This window comes from Pelodiscus sinensis, chromosome 1, assembly GCF_052426305.1.
Source record: "Pelodiscus sinensis isolate ZL-2025 chromosome 1, ASM5242630v1, whole genome shotgun sequence".
Lineage (NCBI taxonomy): Eukaryota > Metazoa > Chordata > Testudines > Trionychidae > Pelodiscus > Pelodiscus sinensis.
This window is the reverse complement of record NC_143052.1, coordinates 134952360-134974617: the sequence shown is the minus strand read 5'-3', so window position 1 is coordinate 134974617 and position 22258 is coordinate 134952360. Positions and strand designations below refer to the sequence as shown.

General features: G+C 49.3%; 1 protein-coding gene across 1 annotated transcript; it reads left to right on the top strand.

Annotated features, from left to right (window-relative positions):
- Positions 1 to 3746: 3746 nt before the first annotated feature.
- AICDA (activation induced cytidine deaminase) lies at positions 3747 to 11740 on the top strand. Its single transcript, XM_075902060.2, has 5 exons — positions 3747 to 3920; positions 8458 to 8605; positions 8884 to 9154; positions 9348 to 9463; positions 9731 to 11740. Exons 1-5 carry the CDS (start codon positions 3907 to 3909, stop codon positions 9782 to 9784), a joined length of 603 nt encoding a protein of 200 aa, XP_075758175.1. The 5' UTR covers positions 3747 to 3906; the 3' UTR covers positions 9785 to 11740.
- Positions 11741 to 22258: the final 10518 nt, after the last annotated feature.

Genomic DNA, 22258 nt, shown 5'->3' with positions numbered 1-22258 from the left:
GTAGGGTTATGTACACGATCTCGTTACAAATTGGAATGGTGCTTTTTCTTAATAAACACATTCCCAACATAGCCTGACCCACCAAAATGCTCACAGCCTCCTCCCCCCCGGGCTTTGTCAAGAATGGAGGAGTCTTGCAATGTACCCTGATTATGTTCAACAAGCTACACTGGTCTAAAAAACAGACATGGAGGAGCTTTCTCTGGAAATGACCCATTGCCAGCCCCTTCCCATCTTAATTAAATAATTATGAGTGGAATGCAGGGATAAGATGCATTAGCAATAATAAATAATTGACCGTGGTAATAATCTCTTACATTTTTCTAGCATCTTTTGCCCAAGCGGATCTCAACCTATGAGGAACATTCTGCAGACGAGGGAATTATAGTAGTTAGAGCAGAGGCCAGGGAATCCTGGTTCTGCTGTTGATGAATGATGTGGCCTTGGACAAGCTGTGTCATGGCCTTGTGACTCAGTATCCTCATGTATAAAATGGGGAAAATACAACCCATGCCAAAAAGAGACTGTGAAAAAATAAATAAATGTTTATTAATGTCTGTAGATCCATAGGCATCGACTCTGTGGGTGCTCTGGGGCAGGAGCACCTCTGGAAAAAAGTTAGCAGATGCTTAACATTCACTGGCAGCCAGTCCCCTTCCCCTCCATAGCACCTCCTGCCTCCCAGTGGCCCTGCCAATCAACTCCCTCTCCTCTCTTCCAACCCTAGGGCCTGCCACAAGCAGGTGTTCCCCATTATGCAGAAGGCTCTGAGAGGGTGGGGGAGGAAGGGGGATGGGGTGCACTTCAGGGAGGGGGCAGAAAGAGGTAGTGAAGAGGTAGGAGGGCAGGAAGAGGTGGGGCGGGGGTGAGGACTTGTGGGAAGAGAGGGGGTTAGAGAGAGGAGCAGGGCCTTGGGCAAAGTAGAGATGGAAAGAGGCAGGAGAGGAGTGGGGTTTTGAGGGAAGGGGCCATGTAGGGTCTAGGTCAGGGATGGAGTGGGAGGTTGAGCAACCCCTGAACATGGAGGAAACTGGTGCATATGTTTAGCTCCTGTGCTATAGAAATATATTTTCTTTCTTTCTTTCTTTCTTTCTTTCTTTCTTTCTTTCTTTCTTTCTTTCTTTCTTTCTTTCTTTCTTTCTTTCTTTCTTTCTTTCTTTCTTTCTTTCTTTCTAGTTCCACACAGAGCAGGTAGAATCTGCCCTGCTTGTAGGTCACAGGGATAATAAATCTGAGAACACATCCCCTTTTGGAAGGTTATGTGTAGGATCTGGTTGAGTATCATATAAAATGTGATATTTATTAAACCTTCAGACAAATACATGTACGGAGCCTTTGTTTAAACAGATGACTAGGATGACAGATAAAGTTATTGGACTTCTTTCAGTGTGGAAAATGTGATGAAAGCTCTTGGCTATAGAAATCAAGAACCAGAAAAGGAATGGAACCCTAGCTTCCTTAATTTATCTGATGAAATATTCGCAGGTGTGTTCTTGTGAGGTAGCAATTTCTCTGGGGATATATGCATTTTCTTTAACATCCTCTGACATTATTTCTCTGTCTTATCTCCTTCCAGTTAAAAGGCACCACATTTTAATGGGAAAAATGTATTTTTAGTGTACCTATGGAACTCACTAATACAAGATATTATAGAAGCCAAGAGTTTAGACAGATCCCAAATGTGTGTGTGTGTGTGTGTGTGTGTGTGTGTATAACAGTATAACAATGTCCTCTGCAATTCTATTAGTTAAGGTACTTTTTCGTAAGGCATATAAACCCTCAAGCCTTGAGACATCTATCAAATGCTAGGAAATAGGTGATCACCTGGTGTGAATTGTTATTGCTCCTGAAATCAATGGCATGTATGAAAAGTCACACAAGCTGTGGATCTGCCCCTATTCAATGGGAGTCAGGAAGAAGCTTCCCCACTATGGGGTTTCTGGACCGCCCCCTGGAGCATCTAGTATTAGCCATTCTCAGAGACAGGGCACTGGGCTAGATGGACTTTGGGTCTGTTCCAGTAGGGCAATGTCTATGTTCCTTCTATTTGTGCATGTATGGGTTTCATATGACCCTATCGGTCATTCTGAAAGTCAACTAAATAAATACAGAAACTTAATCAAGTAGAAAAAAGTGGAGTACTTCCTCCACTATGATAAAACAACCACTGTTCTTTCCCAGTACCTCCCCGCACCCCATCTTGTCCTAGTGCCGATAACGCATAGTCCACGTTCGTGTGTCTGTTTGTACAACATGGAACACAGCTGCCAGGGAAAGAAGAAAGAGGAAGAGAAGTTGTGGAAAATCCACACCCACCCACACACACACGTTGCCCCTTGGCACCCATCTGGAGCTAAGCTGCTCTCAAAGGTCTCAGCCATCTGTGCCTTCCGTAGAATGAGGTACAGTCCTGGAAGGGGCTGAGTCTCTCCTGTGAGCAGTGGACATCGAAGGGGTTCCTCCTCATCACCCAGGAACAAGCATTATGGCTTCAGGGCAGTGCTCTGTCTGCAAGGTACAATGTGCCCGCTTATGCTGCTGGAGCCATGAGTCTGGCTTATCATACTGAAAAGCTGTATACGCCTTCTGCATAAGACATACAACCAGGGCTCGTAGGCTCTAATGAAGTATTTTACAGCCTGGGGGTGGGGCAGACCACTACGGTTGCAGTAACTGCACCCACACTGTAAACAGGAGGATCATTACAGAGATCCTATGAGAGATTGCCAGATTCTCAGCCTCTCTCATTTCTCTCTCATATTTGCTCAGCACCCATCAACATAACATTTAGGTGTCAAGTAGGAGACTAAATTCCATCTTTCAGCATTACGTTTGTCCTCTGTAAATGCCCGCTGCATTTTCAGCCACAGACAGTTTTTTCCTCCATTTCCTGTACTGACCTGGTAGGGAGTGCTGTGGTGTGCTTTTAAAAAGCGGCTGTGTCCCACCTCAGAGGCAGCTGCATTCTGCAGGGAAGAATGCAGCCCTCTGTACCCAGTCTGCAAAGCCCTACTGAATGAAACTGGCAAGAGCAATGTAGATGACAGCAATTATCTGATTTGTATTTGTTTCTTCTATCCATGAATTCTAGACACTTTATAGACATGAATGAAAAAACTTTATAATCTTTCTGTAAAGTTGGTCAGCATTATTATCCCCATCAGGGGCGGATATAGGGCAGGGCGAGCAGGGCGGCCGCCCTGGGTCCCACGCTTCAAGAAGCTCCGCGCGTGCGCTGTATCAAAGGGGGGGCCCCATGAAATTGTGCTGCCCTGGGCCCCGCAAAATCCTCATCTGCCCCTGATCCCCATTGTACAGATGGAGAAACTGAGACACAGAGAGATTAAAGGTCCAGATCATTGAAGGTATTTGAGTGTCTAACACTCACTGAAACCAATGAGTTAGATGCCTAAACACCTTTTGAGGATGTGAATCTAAAGTGACTTTGTACAAGATCAAACAATGAATCAATGACAAAGCCAGGGAAACAACTGAGGAGTCCTCACTCCCTGTTTCCTACTCTCATATTTCCTGTCTAGTTGTATTTTATTATTGGCACTAATTTAGGAATATGTCTGAGAGCTAAGAGGGGACCAATGAAATATGCAGGGGGTATAGGGGAGTAGCCAATTAGAGACAAGCATCTTTTAGAACTGAAACCCCTTTACATTTTAACCCTTTCCTCACTGGTGCTTGTTGCTCCAAAGAGCTCTCTAACTCCTCCTCTACACAAAGTAGACTGAAAGTTGGGGGAGATGATGGGTGGAGGCGACAAATGGGGGAGGGGAATGCAGGGCAGTTCTCATTTCTCTACATTGAGTCAGAGGACCATTCACACGGAGCAAGTGAGCAGGGTGACTCAGAGGACCTTCCTGTGACCACCGTCACCTCAAAGGAGACCCCAGCATGGCCATGGACAGGTAAAAGGTGCCCCCATCTCTTCCCCCTATTAGAACTCAGGGTTTGTCTCTTGATATGAATCTGCTCAGCACAGCTGCTTGCCGTTCCTCTCCATTTCTCCATCTGACTCAGTCCCCAACTCTCCCTCCCATCTCTTTTGCTCTCGCCCTCCAGCTGGGTCTCTTTCTTTCTCTCTCTGACTGTCCCTCACTTCATATTTCTCGCTATCTCTTTTGGTCATTCCCCCTCTCTGTCTAGCCTATTCTTGTTCAGCTTGCATGCTTTCTTGTGATTTCTCAATCCAGCTATCTAGCTATATCTTGCTATGCATTTCTATCTCTCGTTCTCTCTCTGGTGTTCATATACTTGCTCCTAGCTACAGATCATTCCACATTACAGTAGCTCTACTTGCATTGCAGTTACACTGTGACCAAGTGATCACCTAATCATTCGCATGCAATTGCATCTCATTCTCCCATGCAATGACCTGTACTGTGATTTGAACATTTGGGGCGTGTGTTTATATTAGAGAGTGTTCCCAACACCTAACCGCTTTCTTTAATGACTGAACATGGCTCAGATGGCATCTCCTCTAACTATGCAGTAGCTGTATGGGGTGCAAACACCCAGTAATTTGTACCTAGTTATACACTGTGAACCTGCTCAGTTGCTTTAACATCCTAGTACCTGCCCAGGGTTGACTTGTTGATACCCACCTCCCAAACAAGTTTTGAAGTCATTACTATAACAGCTTCAGAGGAAGCATCTGATGAAGTGGGTCTTTGCCCACGAAAGCTTATGCTCCTACACTTCAGTTAGTCTATAAGGTGCCATAGGACTCCTCGCCGCTTTAGAGGGTTAGCCAAGTTAGTCTGTAACAGGAAAAACTTAAAAAACAACAAATAGTCTAGTAGCAACCTTAAAGACTAACAAAACATGTAGATGGGATCATGAGCTTTCGTGGGCACAACCCACTTCTTCAGATGACTGGAGTGGGTTGTGCCCACGAAAGCTCATGATACCATCGACAAGTTTTGTTAGTCTTTAAGGTGCTACTAGCCTTGTAGCCAGTTTTTTGGGTTTTTTTTGTTTGTTTGTTTTTTAAGTTTTTACTATAGCAGAACTCTCAGTTGAGTCAAAACCAGAGACAGGACACAGCCTGAATTGGGATTAGCATTAGGGCAGATTGAAATGTTGGTTTTTTTTAATGACAGATTCTCACTCAAAAACTGGCTTTTTTCAATCAGAAATTTGCATGAAAATGGACCTGGTTTTCTATATTTTCCATTGTTTTCCTAATGGCATTGGGAAAAGCTAATTTGAGCATCGTTTTGCTTGTTTGGTTTATGGTTGTGCCTTTTCTCCCGATGCAATGCCCCTTTTCAGTGGCAAAATTGTTAAAATGAGGGGAAAGAGGCAGAAAAAATGAAAAACAACATTTGAAGATGAACATTTTCACAAAAAATTGTAAATACATGAAAATCTCTCCCTGTTTCAATTGCACAAAATGAAAATGCTTCAAAATGGTCACATCTATTGAGACTCCCCACACACATTTTTTCAACCAGCTGCAGCTAAGGTCTCAGTATTTGGTCCTAAATGCTGTATTGCTCTTTAGCCCGTGCCAGTGCAGTCTATTCTAGCACCCTGAGGTCAGTCATACTAAAGACAAGAGCAGAAGGGGCGCCCCCTTTTTGTTGCCTTTTCGAGGGAGATAGTGCCATACATCCCTTCCCCTCCCCCACTGCGGTAAGCCGCACTTGAAAGTGAGAGAGGACCTTTGGTCAGTAGGTATGTGCTTTGTGGACTGGAGCCAGAACCGCTTCTGTGGGTTGGTGGACAGGTTTCAAGGATGGACTGGAATTGAAATAAAGCAATACTATCCCATTGGGGGTCCTAAGCTCCCCCAATACATAAACAAGTGAAGAGGACCCGCTTGAGTAGCTCGGAGTCCTAAGCCACTGCTTAGTCTGGTTATGCCTAGCACTGGCTATGGATGTGGCTCTCCCAAGTGCACACCATGCAAGTGTGAATGAAAGCAAGGGTGATAAGGAAGGATGGATGGGATGAGAAGGAATGCTGTGGAGGAAGAAGGAAGAACTCCATTAGCTGGTAGTAGCAGTAGGCTCTTGACCATCCACAAGAAGAAGACATGACACCACTTAAATCAGAGTGTTACACACATCTGTCAGTTTGAGTTTATAAAGCAGACATTGGGGTGCAAGAGGATATGCATATAATGTTCTTTTTCTGTACAGTTTCGGTTGTGGGTTTGGAACAAAGGACATGTGTGTGTGTGAGAGAGAGAGAGAGAATGAGGGTTGCACATCTGTATCTCTGTGTGAATGTGCATGAGGGGAGCTCATGTGTGTAAAGTAGAAAGCTTTACATATGTGAAGGTGGGTGTGATGTGAGTATGTAAAATATGTGACTGAAGGCTAAAATTTGATGCGGTTACATAACTATTCAGTTACCCGCTATCTAACATCCTTAATTTGAGTATCAATATGCAGATGTGACAGAGCTGTCTGTGTCCATGACTGGGGGGCTGAAAACATGTGTGTGAATGTGTCTGAATGTGTGCACATATGTGTGTGGAAATGAAGACTGTGTAAAGTAGGTATGTGAATGAAGGTGTGTGACAGAGAGGCATGTGTGTAGTGAGTATCTGATTGTAGTTTCCATTTTAAATACTGAGATACCTTAACTAAATAGATACCTTGATAGGTGATAGAGCAATGTATGCGTGTCCCGGAATGTTGAAGAGATGTGTGCTTATCTTACACTTTCAGACCTCAGACTGAAACCAGACAAACCTACCCAATGCAGAGAGCAATACATCAACTGAAACAAACTCCCCCTGCAACTTTTATTTCACTCTCCTTCCTAGCACAGACCCAAACCCTTTATCAACTGCCCTGCTCTGAAACCCTTTATATATTTATATGTGTGTGTTAATGATGATAATCAAAATATATATGTGTGCGTGTGTGTGTTAATGAGGCTAACCAAGTCAGGGTGGAAGTGGCTCATTCACAGCATTTGGTGTGGAGGTATGACTATCAAGAAGGGAGATTGCCTTTTTAGAGCATTAACTAGTTAAAAGCCATATTCAGTCCTAAGTTGATTGTATTGAATTTGCAAATGAACACCAGTTCAGCTGTTTCCCTTTGTATCTGGGTTTTAAAATTTGTTTGCAGAAGGTTGGCTACTTTTAAATCCATTACAGCAGGTGCAGGGAGGTTATGTGTTCCCCTGATGGTTTCTGTGTGTTACCGTTCCTGATGTCTGGTTTATGTCCATTTATCCTTTGGCATGGAGACTGTCTGGTTTGGCCAATATAAGCCACACCATCAGGGCTCATCCATGTGCACATCCACTAATGGGATCTATGCCATAAAGTGCTGGCAATGCCTCTCTGCCATGGATATTGGCCAAACTGGACAGTCTCTATGCCAAAATGGACTCCTGCCTCTGTAACTTTCACCCAATTCATCTGATGAAGTGGATTTTACCCATGAAAGCTTATGCCCAGATATATCTATGAGTCTCTAAGGTACCACAGGACTCCTTGTTGTTTTTGCAGATACAGACTAACACAGCTCCCCCTCTGAAACTTTCCATCATGCAGCAACCCTTCAGAGGGAAGAGGTGACAGGCCAGAATTATTTTTAACCCATTCATTTCTGTTTTGCATTGATGTGGAGGTGGCTGTGGAGGTTTTGCTTCAGTGAGCACAGCTGTTCGCAGCTTCTGCTGCACTCCTGCATTGAGGTGAACCTTGTTAGAAAATGGTCTATGACTGCTGCATTCCCCGGGCCAGAATAGGACCCTGTACAGTGTAATGGACCCATATGTGTGAATTTGTTTGACTTAGGGCTTGTATCCTATACGTTTCCATCCAGAAATGCCCTTCCACCAGATGGAATGGAATCTTTTAGCTAGTGTGCCATAATCTTTCCCCCTCCTCTATTCTGTCCACCCTGTGCAATTGATAATGTTTATCATTCTACCATGTCTGTCCCTTGGTAGCTTCTTCCATACAATTTGCCCTCCAGAGCTTTGTCCAGCCCTAGTTTTAAATCTCCTCACTGATGTTGCTGCCACCCCTTCCCTCGGAGATTCTGCCACAGTCTCACACTGTGAGGAGACATTCCTTAATTTCCCAGCCCCAAATACCCCATCTTCTGTTTCACCTCAAGACTCCACTCTTCAGGCTCCCAAACAGCCTCCTAGATTTTATGCTCTTCTGACAGTTTCCTACCCTCCCAGCTTAACTGCTATTTAACCAAACTCTGTAGATTAAACTCTTTTCCCTTTCCACTTGTACAGTCCCGTCCCCTCCCCCCTCCACCTCCCCCCCCTCCCCCCCCCCCCCCCCCCCCCCCCCCCGCAGGCCTACTGTCTCTCCTGTGTCCTCTTTCTGAACAGTGGGCCTAGGAATGAGGATGCTCTGAGTATGCAGCCACACTAGAGCTCTATGCAGCGATGCTGTTGCTTCTCTGCTCTGGGATGTGCTCTTATCGTTCCATGTTCCCTTCAAATGTTCTCCTGCAGCCTCCTGATGAAGCAGAAGAAATTCCTCTACAACTTCAAGAACCTGCGCTGGGCCCGGGGCCGGCATGAGACCTATCTCTGCTACGTGGTGAAGCGCCGGGACAGCGCCACCTCCTTCTCACTGGACTTTGGATACCTGCGCAATAAAGTATGGGCAAGACTTGGGCACCTATTAATATAACCAAGTACCCATCAGCTCACTTACCCAGCCTTGACACTATCTTTGTACCCAGCTACTCACCCCAATATGCATCTACTCACCCCTCAGCTCATCCCTTATCTATTCATGAGTCCGTTAGCTCACCCCCATGTTATCCATGCATCCTTCAGTTCAATCCATCTGCTTATCCACTACCCCCCATAACCATCTATGCATGTCTCCATCCTCTCTCCCATCCTCTCCCTCTCTGTCTCTCTCTTGCTCAGTCGGGTTGCCATGTGGAGATGCTCTTCCTGCGCTACATCTCTGCTTGGGACCTGGACCCAGGACGCTGCTACCGAGTCACCTGGTTCACTTCATGGAGCCCTTGCTATGACTGTGCCCGGCATGTGGCTGACTTCCTGCGTGCTTACCCCAACCTGACACTGCGCATCTTCGCCGCCCGGCTGTACTTCTGTGAGGACCGCAATGCTGAGCCCGAGGGGCTGAGACGTCTGCACCGGGCTGGGGTCCAGATCGCCATCATGACCTTCAAAGGTGAGACAGAGAGCGGGAGACCATATCTCCGAGATGGGAGACAGAGGCATGGAAAGAGAGGACAAGGGAGAAATGGTGATGGGGTGATGGAGGGAGACACATAGAGGGTAAGGATCCCTAATGATCTTGAGGACAGTTGGGTCCTCGTCAGAGCAGCCCTGGTGCCTCCATCCTGTCCCCTGCTCTCTGACAGATTACTTCTACTGCTGGAACACCTTCGTGGAGAACCGGGAGAGGACCTTTAAAGCCTGGGAGGGGCTGCATGAAAACTCTGTCCGTCTGTCAAGGAGACTCCGGCGGATCCTCTTGGTGAGGGACATTTCTTCTCCCCCTGCCCATTCAGTGCCTCTGTCCTTTCCTCCTTCTATCCTCCCCGTCTTCTTTTCTTAACTTTCCTCTGCCTACCTTCCTCACTCCTCTCCTCCATTCCACCTCCCTTTCATCTTTACCTCAGCCTTTTTGTGCTCTCCCCTTTCCCAACCTACCTCGCCTCTTGTCCCCTTCCTCTTCTCCTCCCCTCTCAGCTGTCCAGCTCCTGACACAACTAACTCCTCTCTTTCCTCTTGCTCCACACAGCCGCTGGATGAGGTGGATGACTTACGAGATGCCTTCAAAATCCTGGGACTTTGAGGAGGGCAGGGACTCTGGAAACACTGGCCCTACAATCTGTTTGTCTCCCGTTCCCATGTTCTCTCCTTTTTTCTTTCCATCCTTCCTCCAGCCTTAAAGCCTCATGTCCTGAGAAAAGACCTTTCTTACTACATCCCTTTCAAGGAAAATGAGGACGAGCCACTAAAGACAGAATTCCCCCACACCCTCACTCCACCCAGAACCTCTGCCTTGCTGGGGGAAGCCAGGCCTGGAATGACAGCTCCACACTGCCCTGCATTGATGCCTGTCAGATGTGTCTCACAGCAGAACTAATCTGAGTGATCAGTACCCAAGTCTGAGTATCCAAGATGGCTTGCCCCAGGTGCAAAGCCCCATCTGTGTTACTGTGTGTTCACTGGCGCTGCACTTGCCCATGTGTGACCCTAAGACTCCTGGGGCACATCCCAGGTTTTTTATGCTGCAGCTGCTCCATGATTCTTTCCCAGTGACTTGTGGGATGATTTGTCTGTCCTGTTGGACACGGAGAGGGGGAAGGGGTGACCATGACCAGGCACCAGATGATTAACTGTGATTGAGTCTGTGCCCTCATTCAGGGTGTGTCTAGACTACACCTCTCTGTCGACAGAGAGATGTAGATTAGGCACATCGAAATTGCTAATAAAGCCAGGATTTAAATATCCTGCACCTCATTAGCATAAACATGGTCGCTGCTTTTTTTTTTGAAAAAACAAACAAACCGGCAGTCTAGACATGGATCTGTCAAAAATAAAGCCTTTTTTGAGGCTCATTTTTTGAGGACTCCTCCTGGAATGAGGTGAAACAGTTAATTCGAACTAAGGACTTAGTTCAAATTGCGGTTTCACTGCCGTGTGTAGCCGCAGGCAGTTACTTTGGGCTAGTGGAATTTCAAAATGGCAACCTGATGGGAACATGCAAATGAAGCCCGGGATATTTAAATCCTGGGCTTCATTTGCAACTTCGAATGCCTACATTAGCCACCCTAGTTCGAACTAGAGGGCTAGTGTAGCCATACCCTTACGTTCCCTGCTGCGAGAGGACAGGGCTAGATTAATGGAGTCACCATCCTGTCCCCCTGTGCTGCTGCTGGGAGAGGCATCAGCTGGAGTTCCTGTGAAATTGCCATGAAGCCAGCTGTCCTGCACCGATCCCCATTGTGCTCCGAGCAAGGAAAGGGTGGAGCTGCTCTCACTGAGAGCCTAACACTGCCAGCCCCTTTGTCAACTTGGAGGGGTTGAGACAGGAAGACAGAATCTTAGATATCTGAGGTGGAAAAGCTCTGGCCCAAAGTTTCCGGGGTGTCCACTAATTTGCACCCACCTCGAGATACCTTGAGCCCAATTTGCAGAGGTGCTGATGCTGAGCACCCATAGCTCTTACTGGGCCTTGACTTCTCCAGCGGGGCAGCGAGAAACATCCATCCACATTCCATGGAGACTTTTGAAAACACTGGCCAAATCTAGTCCATCGTCGTCTCACGGCTTCCTCAGTCAGGTCAGGATTGTCCTCTCCAGTCTAACCTCTGGGCCTTCATCTAACATAATTGTAATGCTCCTTAGCAATGCAACTTCCATTATTTGGGAGGGACTATTCAACAGGCTAGTAGCAGCAGTCTGCTCCCCACAAGTAGTGTCCCTGCACTATGCTGTACTTCTTTCTGGAGAAGGCTGACATTGCACTATTTAAGAACTCTTAAGCAGGTATCTCCGGCACCATTCTCAGTAGTGTTTCCTTCTGGGAGAGGCCAGAACTGGAGTGATTGAGAGCCCCCCTGCCCTGAGTCCCCCACAGTGCCTCCTGCAGGAAGAGATAGGAAGGGGATTAATTCTGTGATTTCACACTGAAGACTCCTGCCCTGTTTTCTATGGCGCCTCCAGCTTGGAGAAACTGGAACTCGAATAGCTGTGAAAATTCTTTGCAAAGCATTAATTTCCATGCACGGTGCTGTAGATGTGCTTGATGTGATTCCTATTAATGTTTGTACATATATATATATATATGCATATATATATATAAATATATATACGTATATAAATGAAGTTCTTGTGTCTGAGAAAGCTTGGCAGAATTTGGTTTTTGTTTTTTTTTTAAGTAATTTCAATGGATAATATTAATGTTTCTTTTAAAGCACTTTTTTTTTAGAGTTTTATTGATTTAAAGTGGCACCGCCATATTGGCATTATGGGGAAGGCTCAACATCACATATCAAAATTTACAAAGTAAATAGCTTGGTCCTAAAATAAAACTCTAATAAATTCTCAAACAGCAGTGCCCCAACGTTGGTTCTGGGGACGGTTTTGTTCAACATCTTTATTAATGACCTGGATGAGGGAATGGATTGCACCCTCAGCAAGTATGCATGATGACACTAAGCTAGGAAGAGAGGTAGATATGCTGGAGGGTCAGGACAGGGTCCAGAGTGATCTAGGCAAAGTGAAGGATTGGGCCAAAAGAAATCTGATGAGGTTCATCAAGGAAAAGTGTAGAGTCCTGCACTCGGGATGGAAGAATCCCAAGCATTGTTACAGGCTGGGGACCTACTGACTAAGCAACAGTTCTGCAGAAAAGAACCTGCAGATTACAGTGCGTGAGAAGCTGAATATGAGTCAACAGTGTGCCCTTGTAGCCAAGAAGGCTAATGGCACATTAGGGTGCATTAGGAGGAGCATTGCCAGCAGATCCAGAGAAGTGATTATTCCCCTTTATTCAGCTCTAGTGAGGCCACATCTGGAGTACGGCATCCAGTTCTGGGCCCCCCACTACAAAAAGGATATGGACACATTGGAGAGGGGCCAGCAGAGGGCAACCAAAATGTTTAGGGGGTTGGAGCACATGATCTATGAGGAGAGGCTGAGGGAATTGGGCTTATTAAGTCTGCAGAAGAGAAGAGTGAGGGGGGATTTGATAGCAGCCTTCAACTCCCTGAAGGGGAGGTTCTAAAGAGGATGGACAGAAGCTGTTCTCAGTGGTGACGGATGACAGAACAAGGAGCAATGGTCTCAAGTTGCAGTGGAGGAGGTCTAGGTTGGATATTAGGAAAAACTATTTTCCTAGGAGGGAGGTGAAGTACTGGAATAGGTTACCTAGGGAGGTGGTGGAATCTCCAACCATAGAGGTTTTTAAGACCTGGCTTGACAAAGCCCTGGCTGAGTTGATTTAGTTGGGGTTGGTCCTGCCTTGGGCAGGGAGTTGTACTCGATGACCTCTTAAGGCTTCTTCCAACCCTAAGACTCTATGGCTATGTCTAGACTGGCATGATTTTCCACAAATGCTTTTAACGGAAAAGTTTTCCGTTAAAAGCATTTGCGGAAAAGAGCGTCTAGTGCTTTTGCGGAAAAGCATCTATGCCAATCTAGATGCACTTTTGTGCGAAAAAGCCCCGATCGCCATTTTCGCGATCAGGGCTTTTTTGCGCAAAACAAATCTGAGCTGTCTATACTGGCCCTTTTGCACAAAAGCTTTGCGCGAAAGGACTTTTGCCCGAACAGGAGCAGCATAGTATTTCCGCAAGAAGCACTGATTTCAGACAGTAGGAAGTCAGTGTTCTTTTCGGAAATTCAAGCGGCCAGTGTAGACAGCTGGCAAGTTTTTCCACAAAAGAAAAACTTGCCAGTCTAGACACAGCCAATAATTCTATGTTTTTATGTCCCTTAGGGTGTGTCTACACAGCAGGGCTTAACTCGAATTAAACTACAAAAGTTTAGCTACATCAATTGCGTAGCTTATTTTGAATTAGGGAGCGTCTACACAGCACTTATTTCGAAAAAGAGCACACTTCCTCCGACTTCCCTTATTCCTCATACAATGAGGGTTACAGGAGTTGGAGTGAGAAGTCCCCCAGCTTTACAGTATTTTGACACTATTTTGAAATAACTGCCTGCTGTGTGGACATGGACTAACTTATTTTGGAATAGCGCTAGTTGTTGCGAAATAGTGTTGCTGGGTGTAAATGTACTTTGCCTGGGTGTAAATTTCGTGGAAATGTTTTCTTGCAGGTTTGTGTGTGTACAGTGAAATCAATGTTTACTGATAAAAAGCTAACCCTTCCAGACTTACGTATGAGCCTTAGCATCTGTAGTTTGTTCCAAAGATGAGCCACGGAAGATCTAGGAAGATGGAAGAAAGGCTTGGAACAAAATTCAAGCGTTAAGGCTGGACACTAGACTTTCTGATTATTTGAAATATAAGCCAGTGGAATCTCCTCAGATTTGCCCTTTAAATCATTACAACACCAGACATCAAACACAGATCGCTAAAGTGGTCAGGCAACTTTTTGGAAATATCAACAAAAAGAGGCAAAGTGCAGACAAACTGATAATAAATAAACCACAACCCTTCCCCATACAAGGAGATAAACTTCACTGTGCATAATTTACAGAGGAGGAAACCGAGGCACAGATTTGCCCAAGGTCACAAAACAAGGAAGTAGCAGACCATGGAAGAGAACCAGATCTCCTATTTCAAGCATAGATCAGGGCCCGTGGTCAGCAGAGGGCACTGCCTTGCATAATGCATTACCCATTTTGGAACATAGAAGCCTTTGCAGAGTGACAGGCTTTTGGGTACATCTACACTCCAACACTATTTCGCAATAGCTAGCGCTATTCCGAAATAACTTAGTCTGCGTCTGCACAGCACTATTTTCAAAATAGTGTCAAAATACTGTCAAGCTGGGGGACTTCTTATTCCGACTCCTGTAACCTTCATTGCACGAGGAGGAAGGGAAGTCGGAGGAGGAGTGCTCTATTTAGAAATAAGTTCTGTGTAGACACTCCCTATTTTGAAATAAGCTATAGCTCAGTTTGCGTAGCTTATTTCGAGTTAAGCCCTGCTGTATAGATGCACCCATCGACATATAACTAAAAGCAACACTTTCTTAAAGCACAGTGGGTTATTCCATGCAGCATTCACGAGCAGTCCAAGGGGGAAATGGAAAGAGGAAATCTCACAGTAGACAAATAAAAGCTCCTCTGTGTGCACTGAATATTCAAAACCCATGACAAGTAATTTCCTTTCCAACCTCTAGTAGCACTGATGGTAGCTGTGGTCACTTATCTCAGTGGTTCCCAACCTTTTTTATACGGCGGACTGGCAAACTCATTAAAAAACTTTTGGTGGACCAGCAGACACATTTGCATATTCATTAGGATAAATAATGAATTTGCACATTTGCATATTCATGATGCTGATTAATTTTAAGCTGTCACATGTTATCTTGCAGCCCGCCTGCCTGCCACACAGTTCCTCCTGCCCAGAGCAGCCACTCGCCCACTTGCCATGCGAATCCTCCAGTCTGGAGTAGCCACACCCCCTCCTGCCCACCAGCCATACGGTTCCTCTGGCCCCAACTAGCTGGAGCAGCCACCCTCCCACCTATCACGCGGTTCCTCCTAGTGTGCCACCCACCACGCTGCTGCACGGCTCTGCTTAGGAGGTGGGTGGGATAGAAATTTCCTTTGTGCATACAGGTGCGCAGCTTAGAGGGAACTATGGTGCCCGGCACGTGGCCCCGTGCTGTCACTTACCAGCCTGAGTGGTCGGATGCTTCGAGCCCCACTGGTAGAGGAAGCGGAAGAGCAGCTTGCTGCCGTGGCTGCCCAAGCTCACCAGGATCGCTGATGGGACTAGTGCTCTCGTCTATCCCCTGCCACTCCCCCACAGGCGGCAGCGCTGCCTCCACCACTGTCCCCCCTTGCCTCACAGCTCCCTGCACAAGCTGCCGCTGTGGGCTATAGAGATGCCTCAGCTTAGGGTCCTAGAAGGGCTCCTAAGAAGCAAAGACTGGCAGACTTCCTGTTCCACGCATGCGCCCCAATGGCTGGATAATGCTGCTGCTCTGGATGTCCTGGAGCAACCTGTGCTGTGGTCAGGTGGTGCAATCCCTGGGCTGTGAGGCATGAGACACGCCCCTCCTGCTCCCTCAATTCCCTGTGCCCCCCACTGCTCATGCCAGCACAGCCCCCCGGAGCACCCGCCTACTCACTGTGCCACTCACTGTGCACTTCTCCAGCAGGCCTGGCCAAGGCAGCAGGGTGTGCTCAGTATGCAGCAATTTGTGGCCTGCTGCCAGGCCACAGACCAGGAACCACTGAGGGTATGTCTACACTACCCTGCTAGTTCGAACTAGCGGGGTAATGTAGGCATACCGCAATTGCAAACGAAGCCCGGGATTTGAATTTCCCGGGCTTCATTTGCATAAGCGGGGAGCCGCCATTTTTAAATCCCCGCTCGTTCGAACCCCGTGCCGCGCGACTACACGCAGCACGAATTAGGTAGTTCGGACTAGGTTTCCTAGTTCAAACTACTGTTACTCCTCATTCCATGAGGAGTAACGGTAGTTCGAACTAGGAAGCCTAGGAACGAGCGGGGATTTAAAAATGGCGGCACCCCGCTTATGCAAATGAAGCCTGGGAAATTCAAATCCCGGGCTTCATTTGCAAGTGCGGTATGCCTACATTACCCTCCTAGTTCGAACTAGCGGGGTAGTGTAGACATACCCTGACTTATCTAATCTGCCCTGCCCCCTGCATGTTGCTCAAAGCGGCCTCAGGGGCTGTGTACCTCTCTGTGCCCTGGCATGCTGTCCCCACTCCCAGCTCAATCTTGCAGCTTCAATTGACTGGAAATAAGTCAGTGGGAGCTGTCTAGGCCATGCTCATGTGCTTGTGGCACAAGCAGCAAACAGAGTCCCCTACCCCACATGGGACACGCACAGAGATGCACATGACATGGCACCCCATAGCCGGCCACTTTGAGTGTTGTGTGTGGCCACTTTGAATGTTGTATGTTGTATGTGGGTTGTATGCTTGAGGGTCCCGCTGGGCTGCTGGCCAGGAACTGCTTAAGGTAAGCACCTCCTGCGCAGAGCATAACCCTAACCCTAACCCTAACCCTAATCTGGCACCCCACCCTTCTCTGCCCACGTCACATCCCAGACCGCTGCACATACACACATACACCCCCACACCCATATCCATCCCAGGTGCTGTACACCAATCCCCTGTCCCAGGTCACAGCCCCCTCTCTGACTCTGCATGCCCTCCTGCGCCTCTCCCCCAGATCAGAATCGTCTCTTGGACCCATACCTCCTCCCAGGCCCTGCATCCCTCCTGCACCACAATCCACTGTCCCAGGTCACAACCCCCTCCTTCACCCAAACTCCTCCCAGATCCTACAACCTCTCCTGCACCCAAGTTCCTACGCCAAGTTCCCTTCTGCACCCAGTCTCTGTCCCAGACCTCACATCTCCTCCATTGATACCATAGAAGAATGTGGCCCTTGACCACTTACCAAATTCTTGGAATGGTCCCCATCAAAAATTATTGTGCACCCTGGGTTAGATGCATATCTTGTCATTTGTAGGTGTAGTTAACCAGCCTGCCAGCGCAATCATGGGCAATTATTCACGTAGTACTTACACAAATGTGTCTGAATTTTTGTGCATGAAATTTTGGTATTGATATTTTGCACATCAGGCCGTTGGGTCACATCCACGTTATTTTCATAGTTGACATGTGCTTTATTACATTTGTCACGGCTCACAGGTCGTGCCCTCACTTGGCCCCTCAGCTCCCGGGTGGAACCTCCTCTCCAGTGCAGCAGCCCCTTCTCGGGGAGCTCACTCCACTCCAGCGGCAGTGAGACAGCCCTTTCTCAGGGAGTCCACTACCGTGTGGCAACCTTCTCTCAGGGTACCCACTCTCACCTGAGGGGTCCGCCCTTCCACCTCCGGGACGGTGCCTCTCAGGGCCTTCAGCATCCCTGCCTCTGCTGTGAGCCCCTTCGGGGAGTCCCCTCCCTCTGGACCCCCGGAGTCTCCACTCCCAGAAGGAATGGTGCCACCCTGTTCTCTAGACCAGAGCAACTATCAGCCAGCACAAAACAGGAGGGTTTATGGAGCTTTGAACACAGCAAAGGATCCCTCAGGCCAGTAGGCCTGGGCCCTCAGCCCATACGTCAGCCTCCCCCTGCAGCCAGTTGAGCCCTGCCTGCCCTGCTCTCAGTCCCCCAAAACACAGCTGCAGTCTCCCAGAAGAGCCTCCAATAATCTCAGCAACAGCCTCTCCCCTGTCCATTGTCTTCTTCCCAGATAAGAGGGTCGCCTGGGCCCCTCTTTTCTCCGCCTCCTCTCACCCATCCATTGTTCTCCCCTTTCTGGGATCAGCTGGGCTGGTTGCCGGGATCCCTCTCTGCAGACCCATTGTCTGTCATCTGGCTAGAACCCTGTGTGTCCTCTGAGCAGGGCCGGGGTCACCAAGGACCCAGACACCCTGGCTCCAACTCTGGACTGTTCTCTGAAACAACAAACTCCCCACCTTGTCACATGAAACCAGTAACTTCCGGGCACTGAGTGCCCCCCTGTATGTAACACTCCTCTTTGAACCCCCAAAACTCCCCACTTCCTCCCATCTTTCCCCACTTCGAGACCGAACTGAGCAGGGTCACTATGCCAATGACCTGGGGAAGTTCAGGCGCCCCGCTCGGGGACAAAGCATCAGCTATGACATTGGCGTTCCCCTTAACTTGGACCCTCTCCATGTCATAGTCCTGCAGGAGCAGGCTCCATCTCAGGAGCTTGGACTTGGCCCCTTCATCTGGTGCAGCCAGGTCAGGGGGGAGTGATCGGCGTGCACTGTAAAATGCTGCTCAAACAGATAGGGCTGCAGCATTTTAAGGGCCCACACCAAGGCCAGTTATTCCTACTTGATGGCCACGTAGTGCTGCTCCGGGGGCAGCAGCTTTTTGCTTAGGTACACAATGGAGTTTCTCTCCCCCTTGGAGTCAGTTTGCATTAGCACTGCACATAGCCCAGTGCTGGAGGCATCAGTGAACACCAGGAAGGGTTTGCTAAAGTCTGGGTTGACCAGCACCAGGCCAACTGCCTCTTTCAGTGCACTGAGAGCCCTCTGGCACTGCTCAGTCCAGACCACCTTGTCGGGTTTATCCTTCTTGCACAGCTCTGTCAGGGAAGCAGCCAGCGTGCTAAAATGGGGCACGAACCTCCAGTAGTACCCGGACTTCCCAGTGAAAGCCTGGACCTGCTTCTTAGTCTGGGGAATGGGCCAGTCCCGGATGGCTTCCACCTTAGCCAGCTCTGGCTTCATCCGGCCGTTCCTCACCTTATGGCCCAGATAGGTCACCTCTGCCATCCCCACCCTGCATTTCCCGGCTTTTACAGTCAGCCCGGCATCCTGGAGACGGCCCAGCACCTTCTTCACTTGGACCATATGATCCTCTCAGGTCTGGCTAAAGACACAGATATCATCAATATAAGCCAAAGCAAAGTCCTCTATCCCCCTCAGTAACTGATCCACCAGGCACTGGAAGATGGCCAGGGCCCCCTTGAGGCCAAAAGGCAGGACCAGGAACTCAAAGAGCCCTATTGAACTGATGAAGACCGACTTCACCCTGGTCTCCAGGTCCAAGGGCACCTGCCAGTACCCTTTGGTAAGGTCCATAGTAGTGAGGAACCCTCCCCACCCCAACTTGTCTAGAATCTCATCAGTCTGAGGCATGGGGTAAGCATCGGACATGGTGATGGCATTGAGTTTCCAATAGTCCACGCAGAACTGGATTGTTCCATCCTTTTTGGGGACCAGCATCCCTGGGGAAGCCCAGGGGCTGGAAGAGGGCTGGATCACCCCAAGAGCCAGCATGTCCCCAACCTCCCTCTCCAGTTCCCGGGCTGGTTTCCCAGTGATCCGGAATGGGGTACACCGGATGAGAGGATGGGCCCCCATCTCCAGCCAGTGCACAGTGAGGTTAGTGAGCCCAGGCCAGGAGAAGAACAGCTGCTGGTAGGAACGCAGCACTTCCTTGATCTCTGCCTGCTGGGCTGGAGTTAGCTGATCTGAGAGGGGAATTGACTCCAGCGTGGCACCAGCCTCAGCCTCAGCCTCTGGGAGGAGACCCTCCAGGGGATCCTCCACCTTCTCCTCCCACTGCCCACACATGGCCAGCACCAACCTCTCCCTGTCCCAGTATTTCTTCATCATGTTGACATGGTACACCTGCTGATGGTGGCCCCAGTTGGACAGCTCCACTACATAGTTTACCTCACTTACCTGTCTGATGACCCTGAAGGGACCATCCCATGCTGCTTGCAGCTTGTTCTTTGTCACTGGGATGAGGAGCATCACTTGATCCCCAGTGGCATAGGAGTGTGCACGTGCCGAGCTGTCATACCAGGCTTTCTGCCTCCTCCGAGCCTGGGCTAGGTTCTCCCTGGCCAGGCCCATGAGCTCAGTGAGCCTTTTCCAGAAGTTCAGTACGTCCTCCACCACTGATTCGCCGTCCAGAGAGACCGTCCCCTCTCATTCATCTCTCATCAGGTCTAGGGGGCCCCTCACCCTTCTCCTGTACAGCAACTCAAATGGGGAGAACTCTGTGGATTCCTGCGGCACTTCCCTGTACACAAACTGCAGGTGGGGTAAGTACTTGTCCCAGTCCTGCGGGTGCTGGTCCACGAAGGTTTTCAGCATTCGTTTGAGCGTCCCATTAAATCTCTCCTCCAGCCTGTTGGACTGGAGGTGATACGCTGAGGTCCAAGTGTGCTCTAACCCACACCTCTCCCACAAGGGAGAGGGCCGACATGTTGGAGTAGGACTGACATGAAGTTGGACCCCTGGTCTGTAATGACCTCCTTGGGAAACCCCACCCTGCTGAAAATGGCCATCAGCGTGTCTGCCAATGTGTTTGCCTTGATAGAGGGTAGAGCAAGGCCTCAGGGTAGCGAGTAGCGAAATTCACCATCATCAGGATGTATTTCTTCCCCGTCCGGGTCGCCCTACTTAGGGGCCCCGCTAGATCCATCACCACCTTCTGGAAGGCTCCTCTATGATGGGCAGGGGCCTCAAAGCTGCTGTGCACTTGTCCTGGGCTCTCCCCACCCTCTGGCAGGAGTCACAGGACCTGCAATACTGGTGGACAACGTCAAAGACCCCAGGCCAATAAAAGTTCTGCAGCAACCTGTGCCTGGTGCGCCGGACTCCTTGGTGCCCCAAAAAGGCAATATTGTGGGCCATGAACAGCAGCCTGTGGTGGGACCTCTGAGGCACCACCAGCTGCCTCCACCCAGGATTCAGTTTGTCCCTGGCCAGTCCATTCCCAGTACAGGAATCCCTTCTCCCACAGGAATCTCTCCCTGTGGTCCTCCCCCAGGGACCAGGACCCGGCACTGCCCAGGTCAACTAGGGCCCTCAGTTTCTCTAAAGATGGATCCTTACGCAGCTCCATCTGGAACTCAGCTGCTAGGCTGGTGTTTATGGCCCCAGAGGGTTGTGCCTCAGTTTCCCCGCCCTGGGCTGGAGGCTCTGGGCTGCCACTGTCCAGCCCTACCTGCATTGCTTCCCTTCCCCTCTCTGGGGAGTCCTGCACCCCTTGCTGACTCTGGCTCCTTGTGAGGAGCAGGGCATTCTGAGTGCTCCCCGGCCAGTCTTCCAAATCGTTTCCCATTAGCACCTCTGTGGGCAGCTGATCCTGAACCCCCTCCTCTTTGGGCCCCTCCTTAGCCCCCCATTTCAGATGTACCCTCGCAACAGGCACTTTGACCAGGGGTCTGAATGCTCCCCTCAGGGTTAGGTAGGCATCAGGCACCAACTGGTTCGGGCCCACCACCTCGGGCCATTCCAGTGTCACCTCCACCCCCAAGTCCCAGAACCCCTGTACGCTCCTTCCTCCCACCTCAATGGGGATGATGTGACGATTGCTCCCCAGGTCTTGTCCCACACTGACCTGGCAGATTGTGTATGGCGCTTCACACTCTCCAGGTGGCCTGCCCCACCGGTCTCCTCCCCCCGGCATAGCTCAGTTAATTGCATCCTCCTGGGCCAGCGGGCCATCCTCCTTGTGCACTCCCAGACAGTAGATACTCCTGGGACCCTCTCTGGCTGCCATCTCCTTCACCCTCTGGCATTGTGCCATCTTGTGCCCTTTTTGGCCACAGAAGTTGCATTTCAGGTCTCTCGAGTCCCATGGTGGGGGGTTGTCCTTGCCTGGCATTCTGGGGCCCCCCAGGCTAAGCTTCCTGGAGTCCCACTTTCGAGGGGTCTCCGGGTGACTCCCCTTCAGGGACCCTGGTGTGGGTCTCCCACCTGTCCCTGATCTGCTGGCCACAAACTCATCCACTATTGTCCCTGTACTGCACAGGTCTTTGGGCTTCTGGTCAGCCAACCACACCTTGAGGTCTGGGGGGCAAATGTCCTACAGCTGCTCCAGCCCCACCAGGTTGTACACATCCTTGGTGGTGGTGGCCCCAGCCCCTTCTCCCCCACTTGTGGAGATATTCCCCTAGCAAGTTGTCCTCCTCCTTGTAGGGTGGCGCCAGGGGTCTTGCGCAGACCCCGGAACCGTGTCCGGTATGCCTCGGGGGTCAACTCAAACCTCAGCAGCAAGGCCTGTTTAACAGCTCATAGTTCCCAGTCTCAATCCCATCCACCTGACCGAGTGTCACTATGGCCTTAAGCCCCAGTGGGG